The 20,871-nt window shown below is 45.6% G+C and overlaps 1 protein-coding gene across 1 annotated transcript in view; it reads right to left on the reverse strand.

Annotated features, from left to right (window-relative positions):
* LOC115481001 (HHIP-like protein 1) overlaps positions 1 to 20,871 on the reverse strand; it is a 104,658-nt gene that overhangs the window by 29,826 nt on the left and 53,961 nt on the right. Inside the window, exons 4-5 of the mRNA XM_030219986.1 lie at positions 17,745 to 17,888; positions 13,727 to 14,055 (exon numbers count right to left, since the gene is read on the reverse strand). Of these exons, the coding sequence (XP_030075846.1) occupies positions 13,727 to 14,055; positions 17,745 to 17,888 (473 nt within the window). The remainder of the gene's footprint in view (positions 1 to 13,726; positions 14,056 to 17,744; positions 17,889 to 20,871) is intronic.

Here is a 20,871-nt window from a genome sequence, read left to right on the forward strand (position 1 = left end):
GGGATGGGGGTGTTCAGAGGAGAGAAGGGGACTGGGGTGGGGTCTCAGACAGGGGAGGGGAGAAGAGGACTGTGGTGGGGGTCTCAGACAGAGAAAGGGAGGGGAGAAGGGGACTGGAGTGGGGGGTTCAGAGGGGAGAAGGGGGCTGGAACTGGGGGCTGAAAAAAGGGGCAGAGAGAGAGAGAGGGACAGATCCTAGATGGAAGGGGGAGCGAGAGGTGAGGGCAGACCCTGGATGGATGGGAGAGGGAGGGCAAATGGTGGATTGAAGGGGCAGAGAGAAAGGGCAGGCAGTGGATGGAAGGGACGGCAGAGAGGGCAGACACTGGATGGCAGAGAGAGAAGAGAGAGAGAGTGAAGACAGATGCTGGATGGAAGGAAGACGGTGAAAAGAAGATGAGGAAAGCAGAAACCAGAGACAACAAACTGTAAATAAAATATATTTTTTTATTTTTTTTGCTTTAGGATAAAGTATTGTAGATGTGTTAAATGTTTATAATAGAACATGTAAATAAGGTAATCTTTTATTGGACTAATTTTAATACATTTTGACTAACTTTTGGAGAACAAAACCCCCTTCCTCAGGTCAGGATAGGATACTGTAACAGCACTATACTGTACTGACCCGAGGACGGAGGTTTTGGCCTCTGAAAGCTAAATGTATTAGTCCAATAAAATAGTATTATTTACTTTCTATATTTGTTTTATTTCTATTTGTTAATTTGTAAAGTGATGATTGGTACTTGTTAGGTTTTTTTTTCAAATTTACATCTGCTGTCTTTATATTTTGCACAGTACTAGGGGGCAGTTTCTGTTTCTGTGGTGTTGCATTGTATGCAGAGTCTGGCATTGGGGGTTCAGTTTAATTTTTGTCTAAATAGAAAGTTTATGATTACTTATTCTATAGTGGATTAGGGTGTATCTGTGTTTGTGAAAAAGACATGGCTTTCAGTTGGCATTGACTGTGCAGGATCTACGATCTGTACTATTCTGTCTGGTTTCGTTTTACAATAGGTGAATTGATGTTCTAGTGCTCACTGTAGTGTTTAAGATGCTTTCCTTTTGCTTGTGTGACTCGTAGAAATGACTGCTTATGGTATGGTAGAATTGCTCTATAGGTTGTGAGTGTTTTGTATTCTCGGTATGCCTAGTACTGGATTTGGGGGGGGGGGTGTTAAAAAATGACTGGCCCCGGGTGTCAACTACCCTAGGTACGCCACTGAGTGAAGCTGAGAAAGTGATTGAGTGGGAACTCAGTGACCATTACACATTACATCAAAAATTCCATCTACAATTCTATCAATTGCAATTACATCGATCCACCACTAGGGTATTTACATTATAATGACAGTTGCGTGCAATTGCCGACATAGAATTCACATTCAGCATGCATCATTCCAGTGCCCAACCTTAGGTGATCTATAGAGAACTACACCCTAAGCCTCACACTAAAAACCTTTTTTCAAGTACCTTGCTAAGGGCCCTATTTACTAAGCTGCACTATAGGCGCAATAACTTTTTAGTGAGCGCTAAAAATTAGCACGCACTAATGATAGAGACACCCATTATATTCCTACAGTGCAGCTTAGTCAACAGGGCTCTAAAAATTTAACAAGCATACTAAAACACCACTTAACAGAATATGCACTAAGGGGCCATTTTACTAGAGCGTAGGCATGCAGTGCCAATCCGGAACTACCGCTGGGCTACTGCAGGAGCCCAGCGGTAGTTCCCACCCCCAGCCAGTGGCGTAGCTACGTGGGGCCCCGGGGGCCTGGGCCCCCATAGATTTGGCCCTGGACCCCCCTGCCGACGACCCACTTGACTCCCCCTCCCGCCACCAACCCTCCCCTGCCGTTGCCGCTGGCTACCTTTGCTGGCGGGGGCCCCAACCCCCACCAGCCGAGGTCCTCTTCTTCCGGCGCAATGCTTCGTTCTATTTCTGTGAGTCTGACGTCCTGCACAACATCAGACTCACAGAAATAGAACGAAGCCTTGCAGATCAGCCAGCGGCCGCGTTGCTGGTTGATCTGCAAGGCTTCGTTCTGTTTCTGTGAGTCTGACGTCCTGCATGTCCAGCAACGTGCAGGATGTCAGACTCACAGAAACAGAACGAAGCCTTGCGCCGGAAGAAGAGGACCTCGGCTGGCAAGGTAGCTGACGGCGGCGGTGGGGGAGGGTTGGCGGCGGGAGGGGGGTCGAGAGGGTCGTCGGTGGGGGGAGGTCAAAGTTGTTGGTGGTGGCGGTGGCACCGGGGGGGAGCCTAAAATGTGCCCCCTCACTTCGGGCTCTGGACCCCTCTCTCGCCGAAGTCTGGCTAAGCCCCTGCCCCCAGTATGCGCCATTTCTGGTGCTACAAAAATATTTTCTATTCTTGTAGAGCTGGTGCTTACCCAATGGTAATTGGGCAGCACCATATGCTTCCTGGTTACTGCCGGGAACCCTTACCACCACCTCAATGAATGGTGGTAAGTGCTTCTCTGCCCCCCCCCCCCCCCCCCCCCCCCCCCGGAATGGCCACAATGTAAGTGGTTATGTTACTGCTTGGCCATTACTTTCCGGAACAAAGACAGCTTTTTACCCACTGAGGTAAAAAGGGGCCTGTGCGCATCAAAAATACATGCTGACACTAGAGCGGCCCCCTTCTACCACAGCTTAGTAAAAGGATCCCTAAATTTGTGTTACAAAATGACCACAAATAATGTAAGATCATTATTAGAGAGCATGTTGGTTTATAAAACTGTAGCTTGTTCACTCTATTAGCTCTTCTGTGCTAAAGTGTGTAAACAGGCCCCTTGCTGTAAGTCAGTGTAAAAGTGAACCTGACCCATGGGGCTGGTTGGCAGTGTGAAGGGTAGCAGGGGGAGATTGGGGATGAAGGAAGAGAAGAACTTGTGTGGCCAGCAAGGTTTAAGTCATTTTTAAACTATAAAATGTACATATTTTTCCCCACAAATAAATTTACAAACTAATAACAATGAAAAACCTGTTTTCTGGTTACTCTGCCTTGAAAAGTAAAGTAAGTGTACTCTGTATTTAGAGTGGAAGATGTAAGATCACACTTTAAAAGAATTAAAAATTGTGTTTTAAATGAAAAACAAACCTGATTTTGATTAGACTATGGAAAACAATCAATTATGGGAAATTGCTCCCCAGAGGGAAGTTTATTCTGTTATTTTATTTCATTACCCTAAAAACATAGTTTATCACAGGGAAGGAACTCTTTTGAGTGGAGGAGGAGCCTAGAAGTTAGGAAATCTAGGGTTCAAATCTCCCATCTCCCAATGAGGCACTTTATAATCTTGGGTAAATCGTTTTCACCCTCTACAATCTCACATAAAACTTAAACTGTACAGGGAACCAATTACTGTCCCTGTAGGTAACTTGCCTTGAGCCTGACACGGTGAATATTTATGTCTAAGATCCTATTCCTCTAATCCTGCCACCCAACCTTCTCTGTTTCTCATTTTCTCTTGGCAGGATTTATGTTTTACTTTTGTTTCTACACCGCCTTGCTGTGTTTTCAAAAGGTGGTGAAGCAAATTTTAATTAAATGAATAAACCAAATGAATCCTGTTTGCTCACAAGTAGTTGAAGTGAGCAGTTTTTTTTATATTGAGTCATATTAGAGTAGTGGAATGTTCCTCTCTAACACCTCCTTCTCTAGCCAGAGAGGGGTAATAACCAAGTGCTTGTACTTTGCTATAGTAAGTACAATTGGCAGTTCTTGTACTTGTAAAGAGTTACATTTCTTTGCAATACTTTTTACTTGTGATGAGTTAAAGTACTTAAAAAAAAGTATTTTCCAGCCCTCTGCTTCTCTCCCTCTACAGGCTTTCCAAGCTATGTCAGATGCAGCTTGCAGCTGATTGGGCATGAACTTCTGGTCCCAAAAGCAGCTGAGTTGGGATCAGACGTTTGGGCCCAATTATATGCAAGCCAGGGTCTGACATCACCTGGAAACCCTAGTCCCCGCCCTCTACACCTGCCCAGAACAACTGTTGATTGGATATTATTTTGTTGTTGTCAGGCTGAGCTTCATCCCCAGCCTGAAACTCACCTTCACTATGTTCAGGGCCACGTCCCTTGTCTCTCCGATAGTAGTTGATTAGTGTGGGCCCCGGCGGAGGTGCATGGGGGAAAGGAGTGACACTGTGCTGCAGGGCCGTAGTGGATGGGAGGGGAGAGAGAGAGAGAGAGAGAGAGAGAGAGAGAGAGAGAAATTAGGCAAGACTGGATGGGTGGAGAGAGAGAGAGGCAGAGAGTGAGTAACAGAGAGAAATGGGGCTATACTGGATAATAGGGGGGAGGAGAAACAGAGGCTGTGAGCTGGGGGAGAGAGAAATTGGGCAAGACTGGATAGTGGGGAGGGAGAGAGAAACAAGGCAAGACTGGATGAGAGGGGAGGGAGGGAGAGAGAGAGAGAGAGAGATGGGCGATAGTGGATAAAGGGAAGGGGGAGACAGAGGCTATAGGCTTGGGAAAGTGAGGGAAACTGGGCAAGACTGGATTAGGTGGGGACATAGGAGTCAATTTTTCAGAATAATTGGGGATGCTAAACACAATAGAAATTATCCCTCCCTGGACACATTGAAAGGGTTTGCACAGTATTGGAGGTGCTCAAGAAATTGGAATATGTAAGTTTTTGAAATTTACATCTGCTCTGGCAAAGGCTGTGGCAAAAGGGGACTGGCGCTAGCGTCGGTGCGTGTTTTATGCATGCGCCGAGGCCCCCTTTTACCGCAGCTGGTAAAAAAGAAGTCTCACTTTCCTACAGGAAATGGCCGGGCGTCAAGTAAAGCACTTGCCGCGTGGCCATTTCGGGGGGGGGGGGGGGGGGGAGCCCTTACTGCCACCCATTGAGGTGGCGGTAAGGGCTCCCGCCTTAACCCGGCAGTAACCGTGCAGCGTGCAGCACTGCCTGATTACTGCCGGGTACACTCCAGCGCTACAAAAAATAAATACATTTTTGTAGCACTGGAAATGATGGTAGCCCTGCGATACTTCCTGTATAGCGAGCGGTAAGCCCGTGTTGGGCTTACCGCCACTTAGTAAAAGGAGCCCTTTATATTTTGCACAGTACAAAAGGACATGTCACTGTTTCTGTTTCTATGATTTCATTGTATGTAGATTATTTATTTATTTATTGTATTTGTTGCATTTGTACCCCACATTTTCCCACCTATTTGCAGGCTCAATGTGGCTTACATATTACTGTCAAAGGCGTTTACCCAGTCGGTTGATAACAAGTACAAGGTTGAAAAGTGATTGTATGAGGTATATGTGGAGGGTCGGGAAGGATGAAGATTGCGTGTTGTCCAGTACGGTCAAAGTCATGCTGTGTTGCTGGGTTAAGAGGTTTACATGGGGTCGTTGGGGTAGGCCTTTTTGAAGAGGTTGGTTTTTAGTGATTTCCTGAAGTTCAGATGGTCGTGGATTGTTTTCAGGGTTTTTGGGAGGCCATTCCATAGTTGTGCATTTATGTAGGAGATTGTCACATGGCTTCTTGGGAGTTCAGTTTAATTTTTGTCAACATATTTCTATTTTTAGTTTGTGCTTACTTATTCTATACTTCATGAGGGGCTACCTCTGTTCATCTGTGAAAAAGGCCCGGTATTCTGTTAGCATCAAGTGTCTGTGTAGGACTAATCTGTACTAATCCAGTTTGTTTTGTTTTCCAATAGGGCCATTAATGTTATTCTGCCCACTGCAATGCTCGGGTTGTTGTTGTTTGTTTGTTTGTTTGTTTTTTCCTAGGAAGGACCTTGGCCCAGATGCACAAAACTTTAACGACCCTTTAACGAAGAAATTTTCAACCGTAGCATGCATTAAAGGCCATTTTCCGATGACGCTAGCAGCTAACGAAAATGGAATGCAAACGAGTCACTTCCAATTGAAATGTGAACAATTCGCAATGCACTAACCATACCGACGATTGCAACGAATCATTTACCGTGATATATTTAACGTGAAGTCAGACCTGTCGTTAAGGCCTGAGCTGTCATACAGACACTGCTCCCCGCTTCTCCCTGCAGCATAAAAATCCAAGCTGGCATGTTTGAAAATAAAAAAAACCCACACAAACATGTGGCTCCCCGCTTCCCCCTGCATAAAATTGAAAAAAACCCCAAAAAGCAAAAAAGGATCAGTAGGGGGCAAAGGCGCTCGTCAGGATCGTCCTGTATGGACGCCCTTGCCCCCCCCCCCCCCGCCCGAGGTCGACGCTGCTCCCCACTTCCCCCCCCCGTATTAAAAAAAAAAAATCAAAAGAAAACTGTAGCAGCCATGGCCCCCCTCCCTTCCTCTCTCTCTATTTCTCCTTCTCCCACAGCTTTGAAAATTAACACTCTGCTGTCCTCTGAAGCCAATTTCCCTGTTCTGTAAACAACTTTAAGCTGCCCCGGTCCCCCTCCCTTCCTCTGTTTCCCCCAGCCGGGGGCGGGCCCAGGTCTCTCTGCTGAGCTAAAGGGGATCACAGTGAAAGAGGTCTTTTGTTAGAAAGGGGGGTTAATGAAGGACGTCCTTTTTGGAGTCTTGAGGAGGACGTCTTCAACTGCACTCTCCTGCTAGGATCACAGAGCTAAACGCTCGCACGTCCCGATCCCCCCCCTCGCACGGGGAGCCACGTGTTTGTGTTTTTGGTTTTTTTTTGTTTTGTTTTGACGTTTGTGGCATGCGCAGAGCAGCCAGCATAACGCTTGGCTGCTCTGCGCATGTTTTAGGGGCCGATTACCGACTGGGATTACGAATCTGTAATGCATTGTACTTTACAATACCGCACCGAACATTGTTTTTTTGGTGCATTCTTCGTTTTTTCAAATTCGGTAAGCACTTTTACGTTTTAGATTTTTTTTTACGTTTGGTTGATGCATCTGGGCCCTTGTGTGACCCGCTGGAAGTTAGCTTGTAATGAAAAAGTAGTTTTAAGAACTGTACTTTATTACTTTTACTTGTGTATTTCTTTTTGGATAAGACTTTCTACTTTTACTTCACTACTTTTGAAGCCAGTACTTTTGCTTTTTACTTAAGAACTTTAAAAAAGTAACGACCACACTTCTGTCCCTGGCTTTATAATCTACTCAGGAGCTGATGCAAAAAGCTGCATGTTAGAACCATGTATCACATGGCTTCTAGTGAACCTAACACTCTCTGATGCAGTTAAAAACTAATGGCATGCAACTTACTGTCATGTTAAAAAGTGTGTACTGTCAGATAAAAACAGTATACACTGTAGCCATAGTATGCAGCCATTTGACACTGAAGAGCTAATAAAATGTCTCCATTTCTGTCAGTGCGTAAGTCGTGATTGGCTCATGCACTGACAGAAGGGAGACATTTTTGAAAAAGCTTCCTGCTGATTGAGGTGTGCCTTTATTCCCCCCCCCCCCACCAAATCCCCTAATCCTCCGCCCAAGAAAGCCCCCCCCCCAATGTCCAAATCCCCCACCCACCAGAGATGCCTCCTGACACTTCTGACCCTGACCAAAGTTTTTCTAGTAGTCTAGTAGACTCCCCCCCATCGATCCCTCCCCTCAACACCCTCAAAATTTCCCTGATGGTCTAATGGACCTCTTCACTTCCCATGATCTCTCCTGGGCACCCAGACCTCCCTCCCCCACAAACTTGAAGCACAGGCAGGAGTGATATCCACTTGCTCCTGCCTCCGCTCCGACATCTTCCAAAATGGCAATGCTTGACCCCTTGCTGTGCATCCTGGGGCCAGTCTGCTAGTAAGGGAATTTTCCCTAATTTGGTAGTCTAGGAGGAGACTTGACTCTAGATAAATCTGATTTACATTCATCCAAGTTTAAGTTTAGATCTTGCTTTAGTACTGAGCTCCTTCTGGCAGCTCTTGTTTCAGAAGTGAAAACAATGCTAAGTCGTGGAGGTCAAATGATCTTATTGCAATTTGATGTATCTACTACTACAACTTATCATCTCTATAGTGCTACTAGACTTATGCAGCACTGTACACTTTAACATGAAGAGACAGTCCCTGCTCGACAGAGCTTACAATCAAGAGATTGAAGGGGGGCAGACTCAAAAAAGATGTCAGGAAGTATTTTTTCACGGAGAGGGTGGTGGATGCTTGGAATGCCCTCCCGCGGGAGGTGGTGGAGATGAAAACGGTAACGGAATTCAAACATGCGTGGGATGTGCATAAAGGAATCCTGTGCAGTAGGAATGGATCCTCAGAAGCTTAGCCAAAATTGGGTGGCGGAGCAGGTGGGGGAAGTGAGGTTGGTAGTTGGGAGGCGAGGATAGTGGAGGGCAGACTTGTACGGTCTGTGCCAGAGCCGGAGATGGGAGGCGGGACTGGTGGTTGGGAGGCGGGAAATACTGCTGGGCAGACTTGTACAGTCTGTGCCCTGAAAAAGGCAGGTACAAATCAAGGTAAGGTATACACATATGAGTTTATCTTGTTGGGCAGACTGGATGGACCATGCAGGTCTTTTTCTGCCGTCATCTACTATGTTACTATGTTACTATGTATCTAATTAGGACAGACAAACAGGCCAAATAAGGGATAAGGGAATTACTTAAAGTGGGAATGATAAAACAAACATGGGTACTGAACAAGTGAATAGGGGTTAGGAGTTAAAAGCAGTCTCAAAACGTTGAGCTTTTAGCATAAGGAGCCTAAGGAGCATGTTCCTTGGGGTTTTATTCCTTGGGGCGAGCAACGAAGGGGCAAGTATAGCACTGAGCCTGTAAATCTTTCTTTTCTTTTCTTTTCTTCTCAATGTAGACCTTGTGCTTTTTAGGTTCATTTCCTCGGATTAGGTTCTTCTTTTTCTTTCTTTTATTCTACCAGGTCTGTTTTTCCATTTTTCTTCTAGTCTCTCTCTACTCTTCCTTCCCATTGCTACAGATACTTTCCCTATTTCTAGTTGGTGGGGTTACCGCCCACCAGGAAGAGTTTCAATTCTGGCTCCATCTTCGTGATACCTAATCCCCTGTCAAAAGTTCACTCCTACTTTTGTTTCTTCACACCTGTTTCTACCCTGTGCCTTATTAAACTGTCATTCTCTGAAAAGGAAATCCCCTTTGATTAAAGACCTCTTGACTACCAATCATCTAGATTTGTTTGGGCTTACCGAAACTTGGCTTCTATCTGGGGAAGAAGCCTATCTTTTTCAGTGTCTGCCCCAAGATTATTCTGTTCTTTACTCCTCCCGGGTAGAGAAACCTCTCATAATTTCTCTTATTCGGAACTAAGCTAAAATTTCTTCTCAGCTCTTAATCTACTGTTCCCCACCATTGAAGGCAGATGACTGGGAATATGTGTATCAAAGCTTAGCTGAGGTTTATTTATTTATTTCTTAAATTTGTACCCCACATTTTCCCACCTATTTGCAGGCTCAATGTGGCTTACATAGTACCATTTAATTATTTTTTTGTTACATTTGTACCCCGCACTTTCCCACTCATGGCAGGCTCAATGCGGCTTACATGGGGCAATGGAGGGTTAAGTGACTTGCCCAGTCACAAGGAGCTGCCTGTGCCTGAGGTGGGAATTGAACTCTGTTCCTCAGTTCCCCAGGACCAAAGTCCACCACCCTAACCACTAGGCCACTCCGTTCGCCAAGTTGGTTAATAACAAACACAAGGTTATATGGTGGTCGAATGAGATAGGTGTGTATCAGGCACCATGATACATGATACCAAGTTTATTTCAGGACCTCCCTCCGCCATGCCCAGTTCTTTGTTGTTTCAGCTAAATACCCCAATCTTATTATTATGGGTAATTTTAATACGTATGTAGATTTTGTGGAGCATCCTCGCTCTGCACACCTATCCTCTCTGCTTTCAGATTTGGATTTGATACAACATATTTCATTTCCAACCCATGCAGCCAGTCATTCACTTGAACTGATTATTTTTCCTCACTGCTCTCCGTTTAGTCTCTCTTCTTTTTGCACTACTCCATCTCCTAGTCTGATCACTTTTTTCTTACTTTTACTCTCTGTATGGTTATACCGATTAATACACCCTCTCAGAAAGCTTTCTGATCTAGACGCCTAGGTAAGATGGATCCATTAACTCTGTCATCTATGAGAGACTGTTTTTCCTTGTAATTTCTCAGAACTATCATTAGAGGAGCAGGCGTCTACCTGGAACAATTCACTGCGAGAGAAGATAGATAGTGTAGCTCCACTGACTTTGATTAAATGCCAGAACACTACACATCAGTCTTGGTTTCATGGGGGACTGACATTGTGTAGCTTGGATAGGAAATGGAGGAGGGAGATGGGGCGATAGTTGGAAGGACTGCTGCATGTGACACATTAAGGGGCCCTTTTACTAAAAATTAGCCCACACTAAATGCTATGAAGCCCTACCCATGGGCATCTTTGCATTTAGCATGTGCTAATTCCATTAGTGTGTGCTAAGCTTTAGTAAAAGGGCCCCTAAATCATTCTGTATTACTGTCAAGATTAAGGTCAGTATTGCTGGGCTCATTTTTTATTTATTTTTGTTACATTTGTACCCTGCGCTTTCCCACTCATGGCAGGCTCAATGCGGCTTACATGGGGCAATGGAGGGTTAAGTGACTTGCTCAGAGTCCCACTAGAAACATTCCATGTAGAAGCCGGCCCTTGCAGATCACCAATGTGGCCGCGCAGGCTTCTGCTTCTGTGAGTCTGACGTCCTACACGTACGTGCAGGACGTCAGACTCACAGAAACAGAAGCCTGCGCAGCCTTCTACATGGAATGTTGCTAGTGGAATAGCAACATTCCATGTAGAATCTCCAATAGTAGCAACATTCCATGTAGAATCTCCAATAGTATCTATTTTATTTTTGTTACATTTGTACCCTGCGCTTTCCCACTCATGGCAGGCTCAATGCGGCTTACATGGGGCAATGGAGGGTTAAGTGATTTGCCCACAGTCACAAGGAGCTGCCTATGCCTGAAGTGGGAATTGAACTCAGTTCCTCCACCACCCTAACCACTAGGCCGCTCCTCCACTCACTTGAATTGGTTGACAAATTCTTATATGACAGAAGTTACTGGGCCTGATATTCAGACTGAGAGAGTTAGCCGGGCTGCCTCCTGCAGCTGGCACTGAGCCCGGATATTCAATGCCAGCAGTTTCCAGTGACCGGCACTGAATATCCAGGTGTATATTGGCTGGGTTAAATTTATCCGGCCAAGCCAATATTCCACCCTGGCCAGTTAAGCTTAAACCGGCCAAAGGTATACCTGCTATTTTGGTGGAAAATTTGGCCACCAAACTTAGCCAGCGATACGCTGAATATCAGCAGATAGACAATCATACTGCATGATATAACCGGTTATCCGCTAGGCGCTAACTGGCAATATTCAGTGGGGGAATAGCTGGCTATATCCCGCTGAATATTGCCAGATAGATGGATAGGTGCCGTTTAACTGGTCAGGAGCCATTACTGGCCAGTTAAACGGTTTTAAATATCGGGCAGATTGTGTTTATAAAAACAAGGTTGAATCTGCAAGTTGGAATTCTGCTCGTGAAATGCCTCAGGGTTTGCCGTTGTCCCCTTATTATTTAATGTGTACATGTGTACACTTGAGGGCCCTTTTACTAAGTTGCGTGGGTGCCTATGCGTCCAACGCACTCCCAATTCAGAACTACCACCCTGCTACCATGTGGTCCAGGCAGTAATTTCATTTTTTACACACGCCCACTACGCTCGCTGGAAATATTCTGGCGCATGGCGCTAATTGGGCTGTAATCAGCATTGCACCCGTGCTGATGATTACCGCCCGGTTAACACGTGAGACCTTACTGCTAAGTCAATGAGTGGCGGTAAGGTCTCAGGCCCAAAATGGATGCACACCAATTTTCATTTGCCGCCGCTCATTTTCGGCCAAAATAAAAAAAGGCCTTTTACGCAGGTGCGCTGAAAAATGAACCTGCGTAAGTCTAATACATGCATCTACACCAGCGCAGGCCACTGTTCGGTGCACCTTAGTAAAAGGACCCCTAGGTCCCTTGTTTAAGATACCAGGTTGTCAACTGTACACGTATGCAAGCAATATATTTATTTTAGTTCCTGTTCAGAAAGTTTTGATTAATACAGTCAATTGAGTAAATGATTATATAAATACTATCGAACAATAGACCATATAGAATTATTTAAAGCTGAACATACAAAAAAACTAAGGGTCCCTTTGCGCGCAGCAATGGGCTTTCCATGTGCCAATCCAGAACTATCGCCTTGTGCTCAGCCTTTTCTGTGCACTCCTCTGCATCAGAGCTGAATAGCCTAATAGCTTCATTAACATTCGTTTTAATACGGTGTGCACCAGTGTACTACTCACAGATTTCAGCAGGGTTGTCTTCTAAGGCAGTGGTTCCCAAATCTGGTCCTGGAGGCACCTCAGCCAGTCAGATTTTCCGGATATCCACAATGAATATTCATGAATAGATTTGCATGCACCCCACCCCCAGATTGTCCCATGATCCTCCGATCCCCCTCCAGAAAGGCCCTCTTGTTCCCCAATCCCTCCAACACCCCCAAAATTAATCCCTGGTAGTCTAGTAGACCCACCCTCCAAGGCCTCCCATAACCCCCTTGAACACCTTGAAGAATGTTTCCCTTATTTGGTAATCTCCATCCAGGCTGCTAAATAAAGGAACAATTCCCTTATTTGACAGACAGACCCTTGTGTGGTACATTCCAGGATGCACCGCACAGTGTCAGGTGCCTCCATTTTGGAAGAGGGTGGAATGGAGACAGGAGTGAGTGGGCATTATTCCTGTGTCTTCTTCAAAATACATGGAGGGGTGTGTGTCTGGGCAGCTGGGGGGGGGGGAGTGTTGCTGAGATAGGGTGACAACTACACTACCAAGGATATTTGGGGGGGGGGATCAGGGGTATGGAGGGAGATTGTGGGTGGGGGTCCACTAGACAACCAGGGATATTTCTTCGGGTGTCAGGGTGGGGTCCAGTAGATATCAGGGACATTTTTTGTGGTATCGGGGGGGGGGGGGGGGGATGTGGGTCCACTAGACTACCAGAGATTTTTGGTTAGTGACAGGGGGAGGGAACGGGGCACTTCTGGTGGGTGGGGGATTGAGGCATAGGAGGGTCTTTCTGGGGTAGGGGATCAGGGAATTTTTTTGGGGTAGGGGAAGTTGAGATGACCCCTTGCATGGCAGCAGACTTTAAAATAAAATGTATCCCTTCCTGTCAGTATGTGAGCCAATCATCACTTTCATACTGCCAAGAATATAAACTTTTTTTTGCACTTCAGCTGCAAATAGCTGCATAAAATTTGCCACAGTTGTATGCTATTTGTTCTGACAGTGCACTTTGTAATGTTGTCATAGTTTGTATGCCATTAGTTTTTACTGTATCGGAGAGCCAAGCTTTCATATCACATTCAGTTAGAAGCCATGCACTAAACAGCTTTCTGCATCAGTCTCTCAGTGCTTTCATGCCCATGTTTCACAGAATCAGCAGAAAATAATTACTGTGGTAGTCTCAAATATTTTGAAAGGGGCCACTATAAATATGACTGTCAAATTGCTTCTCAGCTTTTTCCCCCAATTTGAAACCACACCCTGTTTTTTTATTGGCTAGTTGGAAAATAGGAGGAGCAGAGGTCAGGGCATGCTACAGGGAGTAGGGCAAAGCAGAGGAGTATGACAGCCTCAGAACTGAATGGAAACTGCCCGAGACAGGCAGGTTTGGATGTGCTCCAGGAGTTGCTGCTGAACTAAGGTTTGTGTCTTACCGAGGGACGAGTTATCACACAGCCTCTTGTCATAGCAGGAGAAACCTTCTTTGGCGCGCCACCCGAAATTCGCTCCCTTCGCAATCACATCCACTTCTTCATACTTGTTCTGTCCCACATCTCCACAGAGAATGCGTCCTCGCCCGGCTCCCGAGGTTGGATCACCACGATCAACAGAACAGCGCCAAGGGTTTCTCAGCCCATAGGCATACACTTCTGGCCGTGCCTGGGGGTCAAGCACAAAGGGGTTGTCCAGTGGAATCCTGTATGGTGGGCCCTTGTCGTTCCCATCCACATCGATGCGCAAGACCTTGCCCAGAAGGGAAGACCTGGGGAAACCCAAAAGTAAATGGTCAGAGGCTTAAAGAGTGCCAAACATGATACAAATTACCTCTCCCTGGACACCAGTGAAAGAGGTTGCTCAATACTGGGGTGCTCAGCACCCACTGACACCCACAAAGTTGGCTCCTATGGTAATAGGTGCTAGACTGGCACTGCTTGGGTCGCATTCAGTTTCCAGCATAGGTTGACAGTGCTGAGACAGCCCTACAGGGTTCTGGTTACAGCACAGACTGGCAGCACAGTCCCACAGGTTTTGTGAATCTTTAAACTCACATCCTACCTACCCAATGGATGTTAATCTTGGTATCTGGTAGGGCCACTGTTACAGGAGGAGGCTTTAATGCAAACAAAATAAATTGCCTTGGGCCTTCTTGCCACAGTAGCCCCTTGCCTGTCTCAAACTGAAGGAGGCAAAGCCTGAAGGTGTGCTTTGGGTCTTCCTCCTTGTTTCTACCCTGGACCACTACATATCTGAAAATAGCCCTAATATCTGGAACAATTTGAAACCAAGATTCCACAATATGGTTCCTACCAAAATCCCCTCCATGCAATTCCTTAGTAATCACCACATAGTGATTGATAACATTTTTAATATAAATAATAATATCAATGTGACAAGGACAGGTTCAGAGGAAGGGGATGATTTTGCCCCCTCTGAAATTCTTTTTGCATCTGTGCTTCTGTCAAGCCCTCCCTATTCTAGACTCTGCCTTAGTTTTGGTGTTTCTAATGATAAACTTGTATGACCTTTTTAGACACATGATGAATGCCTCCAAATGATTTAATCCAGGGTCATGGAAACCCTGAGGATTTGCTTTCTGGAATACCTCTGTTTCTGCTCTGGAACCTCCACTGGGAGTTGTATAATTACCTTCAGCTGTAGGCTTTTTGAGTGGCGGCCCCTAGACTGGGAAAGTAATTGCTTCTCCTGTTTTCTTCTCAGCCTCTTATGGGGCTACCTATGTCTTCTCTTCACAAAGTTTCTCTGAAAGGAGACTATGCAGTACTGAAATTCTACCACCAGATGCCACCATTGCACTAATAAACTGATTTTAGAGATCAGAGTTTGGTTTAATGGGACTCAAGAACCACAGCAATCTGGGTCAAAGTCAGGACACATTTGACTAAGGTACAGATGATCCGCACTGAGCCAAAAGGCATGGAGGAGTAGCCTAATGGTTAGTGCAGTCAGTGGGCTGTGAAGCTGGGGAACCGGCTTCAGTTCTTACTGCAGCTCCTTGTGACTCTGGGCAAGTCACTTAACCCTCCATCACCCCAGGTACAAAACTTAGGCCCCCTTTTATAAAGCTATGCTAGTGTATGACGATGCCGATAGAGCTTACTCAAAGGTAATGGGTTTTGTTGGCAGTCACTAGTGCAGCTTGATAAAAGGGGGCCTTAGATTCTGGGCCAACTAGGGACAGAGGAAGTGCCTGCATGTAATAAATGTTAAACCACTGTTAGTATAGCACAGAAAGGTGAGATATCAAATCCGTGACCTCTTTCACTCCATTTCCTCCTCCCAGTTTATGGAGGCATTTAATCTGAAGTTGTGCTTCATTTCCATAATGCCACTCTCATACTGCCAAATGTCATTGTCTGAAAAAAAAATCTGCCAGACACCACGTATTGGAGATTATTGCTTTGAAGAGCAGCAACTCTGCATTTTAAAAAAAAGATAAAATTATTAGAGACCTGCTTGTGCTCTTGGGGGTGGGGAGGCTTTATTTCAATTCTAATAATCTCTGCCCCATTGATATTCAAGTACCTGTATATAATGTCCCAGTTTTTTTTTTGTTACATTTGTACCCCGCGCTTTCCCACTCATGGCAGGCTCAATGTGGCAATATACGGTTAAGTGACTTAGCGTCACAAGGAGCTGCCTGTGCCAGGAATCGAACTCAGTTCCTCAGGACCAAAGTCCACCACCCTAACCACTAGGCCACTCCCCACTGTTGCTACTATTTGAGATTCTCCATGGAATGTTGCTATTCCACTAGAAACATTCCATGTAGAAGTCGGCCCTTGCAGATCGCCAATGTGGCCGCGCAGGCTTCTGCTTCTGTGAGTCTGACGTCCTGCACGTACGTGCAGGACGTCAGACTCACAGAAACAGAAGCCTGCGCAGCCTTCTACATGGAATGTTGCTAGTGGAATAGCAGCATTCCATGTAGAATCTCCAATAGTAGCAACATTCCATGTAGAATCTCCAATAGTATCTATTTTTGTTACATTTGTACCCTGCACTTTCCCACTCATGGCAGGCTCAATGCGGCTTACATGGGGCAATGGAGGGTTAAGTGACTTGTCCAGAGTCACAAGGAGCTGCCTGTGCCTGAAGCGAGAATCAAACTCAGTTCCTCTGCTCCCCAGGACCAAAGTCCACCACCCTAACCACTAGGCCACTCCTCCACTGTTTCTATAAATGGCTCACAAATTTATATGTGCAAAATTGTGTTCTGTCCCAAGATGTGTGTACAACTAAACTGGCTAATGAGCCAATTGGCACCAATAATTGGGTGCTAACAATTAATTATTGGTGTTAATTGGCAACAATTTGGATTTCTGCACCCATCTTGCTATGTACTATTCTGTAAAGATCTGCACGTAATTTTATAGCATGCAGCTGAAAAGGGGGTGTGGTCAAAGGAGGGGCATGAGCCAGTCAGGGGCATTCATTAAAGGTGCGCAGTATTACTGAATACCGGGAATCTGCACCTAACTAAGGGGGTCTTTTTCTAAGCTGCGGTAGTGTTTTTAACTCGCGGTAGAAACCAGCTGGTGGTAAACACCGAGACGCCTATTATTTTCCTATGGGTGTCTTTGTGTTTACCGCCAGCTGATTTCTACCACGAGCTAAAAACACTGCCATGGCTTAGTAAAAGACTCCCTTATGCACCAGGATTTACACCAGGTTTCAGTCGGTGTAAATCCTCGCACCCAAAGTTTTGCACGAAAATGGGCTGTAAGCACTGTTCTATAAACAGCGCACAACACAGCACTGTTCGCTTTGCGTGGATTTTTTCAGCTGTACAAAAGACAGTATATCAAATGCATGATCCAGACCCATACACCTACACATATTGTTATCAAAGTTATGACCTCACTGCACATCATTTGAATTGTCTGATGCAGTTGCATGTGTGGGGTTGTAGCATCAGAAGCGTAGCCAGGTTGAGAGTGCAGGGGGAGCAAGAGCGGACTGTCGACGGCGCCGGTGCTTAATTTAAATGCAACAGTTCGTGTAAAAAAATAGGCGCTGGCGCTGTTGGAAGTCCGTTTGGGGGAGCGGCCACTCCCCTAGCGACCCACCTAGCTACAGCTCTTCATAGCACTGATTTTCCCATTCATTTCCCTATGAAAATCCAAACTACAAAATGCAGACAGAAGGGAAGAACCAGGATTGGACCAGCCTGTTTAGCTGCAGAACCAACATTAGACACACAGGAGCTCAAGGCATGATACCCTGGAGCCATAGGTATAGTTCACCTGCTTAGTTTAGAGGGCGGGGGATGTGGAGAAAATTATAGAGAGATCAACACTAGCACCTTTGGAAGCAGCAATGGCCGCTTCATACTGTCCTCAAATCATGTCTATGTGACATAATTTTTGAACACCTACTTTCACCTCCACCTCCTCCTTCCTCATCACCTGTAAATGAAATTTCTGGACTTACTTATTCTGGGCATTTCCAAATTCTCCAAAAGGGTCCCCAGCTCTTCCACCATCACCCGTGAAGATGTACAAGTAGCCATCATGGTTGAAAAGCAGCTGCCCACCGTTGTGGTTGGACGCCGGTTCTGTCACCTCCAGGAGGACTCTGGCCACAGAGAGGGTAGAAAATCATGATTAGTGTGGGAGGCTGACACTGTGCCTCTGCAGCCCCTTCCTTACACCCACTAGAGCAATTTATTTCTATTGGAAACTGGTTGCAGTGCATTCATCAAGGCCTCCAATCAAGACTGTTTCCCCTCTTATGTCTATAATAGGGCCTCACATGCCAAGCAGTGACTGAAAGAGTAAAGACATGAGTAGAAATTCACAAAGAATAAAACATTTATTTTCAGCACTTCATTTTTTTGTCACTCTTCCCCCTCAAAATAAGGGAGAAATCTAATCTAATCTAATCTGTGGTGTATGTTCTGCCAACTCCCCTAGGGTCTAAAGCAGATTACAAAAATAAAGAAAACATACAGGAATACAAATCAGAACAATCTATAAAAAGTAAATTAAAAATTTTACTAAATAAAAAAGTCTTTAAATAACATTAAATAGCTAAATAAGGCTTCAAAAGTCTCAACTCCGTAGGTAAAGCTTTCCATGTTGCCACTGCCTTCAAACAATTTGTTAAGATGTATTTTTTTACAGATGGAAAAATAGGATAAGGTGGAGCTTGAAACCAACGTTCTAGGGCTAGTTGAAGAGGAGAACATAAGAATTAAACATTCTGGACCAGAGCCCCCCCAATAATCCTATATAATAAAACGCACCTCCAACATTCTGAAGCTGACTGCATGGCTGAGGCATTCCTACTCTCTGTACCCATCTCCTGAATTGACATCACGTACTTCCGGGTTCGTCACAAGCAGAAGTGACCAACCACACGAGGTTTCTCGGCTTCAGAATGTTGGAGGTGCATTCTATTAAATAGGATTGGTCAGTTCCTTGAAGCACAGCCAGAGCTCAGCGTCCTGCACAATAACGTTCAGACACCAGAGAGAGAGAGAGGGGGGGGGGGGGCCTGACACCAGAGAGGGGGGAGGGAGGTATCTCTGTCACACACACACACTCTCTCTCTCTCACAGTCAATGTCTTTCTCTCTCTCACTCTCACACACTGTCTCTCACACACTCTATGTCTCAAACTGTATCACATTCACTCTCTATGTATCACACAGTCACTCACACACTCTCTTGGTCTCATACACTCAGTCTCACAGAGAGTCTGTGTCTCACACACTCTCGCACACACTGTATCTGTGTGAAACACACTCTCTCTTACACTGCGTCTCACATACACACTTGCACACACTCTCATTCTCACACACACACACTCTCTCTCACAGACACACTCGCACCCAGACTCACTCTCTCTCACACACACACACACTCGCACATTCACTCTCTCTCTCACACACAGTCACTCTCACATACACCCTCTCAAACATACGCACTCCGAGGAAAACCTTGCTAGCGCCCGTTTCATTTGTGTCAGAAACGGGCCTTTTTTTACTAGTTTATACATAATACAGGCCAATTTGAATTCTATTCTCGCAGAAACTGGCAACCAATGTAACTAACTTAATGGTCCATGCTCAAAGGTTTGTGGTACAGTTTCACTCTACCATGAAATTAGTGCAGAAAAATTACCGCAGCATACTCAACATAATGAGTTTGCGAATTCATGCAACGTTAAAATCGTGGAAAATCTGTTCCTCAGCGAAAAATATGTCAACCTTCCTGTCAGAGCACTGACAGCAACGTTGACATAAAAAAAGCATGCCACAGCAAGCCCCATACCTCCAACCCAATCCGACGCATCTTCCTGCCCCTCCCCTGCAAACATATCCCTGGAGATCAAATGGACCCCCCTCTCGAGAATCAGCCCTGATCTGGTGGTCCAGTGGTTGCCTGTTCCACTCCCCCACCAAGTCAAACATTGCTTGCCCTGGTGGCATAGTAGAGGCCCATCCTCCACCCTTCTCACCCATCCCCCTTATATATGTAATTTATAGGAATTAGAAGTGATGCCCACTCCCTTCTGCTTCTCTGGGGCATCAGCTTCAAAATGGCAGTCCTGGGATGCACTGGGTGGGGCCTAACTACCATATAAGTGCTTGCCTTGAGATTGGTAGCATGGAATGCTACTACTAATTGGGTTTCTGCCAGGTACTTGTGACCTGGATTGCCCACTGCTGTAAGCAGGGTACTGGACTAGATGGACCATTGGTCTGAACCAGTATGGCTATTCTTATGTTCTTAATTTCTTTACAGGGTAATTCAGCCCCCTCCCAGGAAGTACTGTGCTGAGTGGGGCACCGCCATATTGGAGATGGCAGCCCAGTGAACCAGGAGTGAGTGGGTATCTCTTCTGCTTCCTATAAGGAACGGAAGTGTGGAGGTTCGGGAGTGGGCTTCTGCTAAGCCACCAGGCAAGTAACTTGTGACTTGGGAGGGGGTCTGGGGCCTGGCTGGGAGGTAAGGGGGGGTCTTCTGGACTACCAGGCTATCTTGTGACTAAGGGAGAGGAAGTCAGGAGGACCACAGATCACCAGGGCATTTTTTAAAGTGGGGGGGGGGGGGGGGGGGGGCTGGGGCTAATGCTTGGAGGGGAAGAAGCCATTAGACCACCAGGCTTTTTTTTATTAGAGGAAGCCCATCTGGGACAGAGTTGTAAGGTTGGAAGGAGAGAAGGGGTGCCACTAGACACCTCTTCTCTCAACCAGCCCTTCTAAACATTAGAACCATGAACACCCATCTAAAATTCCGCAAAAACCTTAAGACACACCTCTTCAAAAAGGCATACCCTACAGAACCGACATAAGCATCGAATAATGAAACATAACAATTAAACTAAGGAACAGTCAACACTCAATCCCTTTCAACATAATCTCATTCTTCCAAACTGCATGGGACAATCCACACCAATTCTAATTAATTGTACTTCTACTCTGTACTTGTCCACCGGAGTCTATACTCACCTCTCCGGACTTTGTAAGCCACATTGAGTCTACTAATATGCGGAAAAATGTGGGATACAAATGTAACAAATAAATAAATTCTGCCCTGGACCTGGCGGAAAGT

This window comes from Microcaecilia unicolor, chromosome 11 (assembly GCF_901765095.1).
Source record: "Microcaecilia unicolor chromosome 11, aMicUni1.1, whole genome shotgun sequence".
NCBI lineage: Eukaryota > Metazoa > Chordata > Amphibia > Gymnophiona > Siphonopidae > Microcaecilia > Microcaecilia unicolor.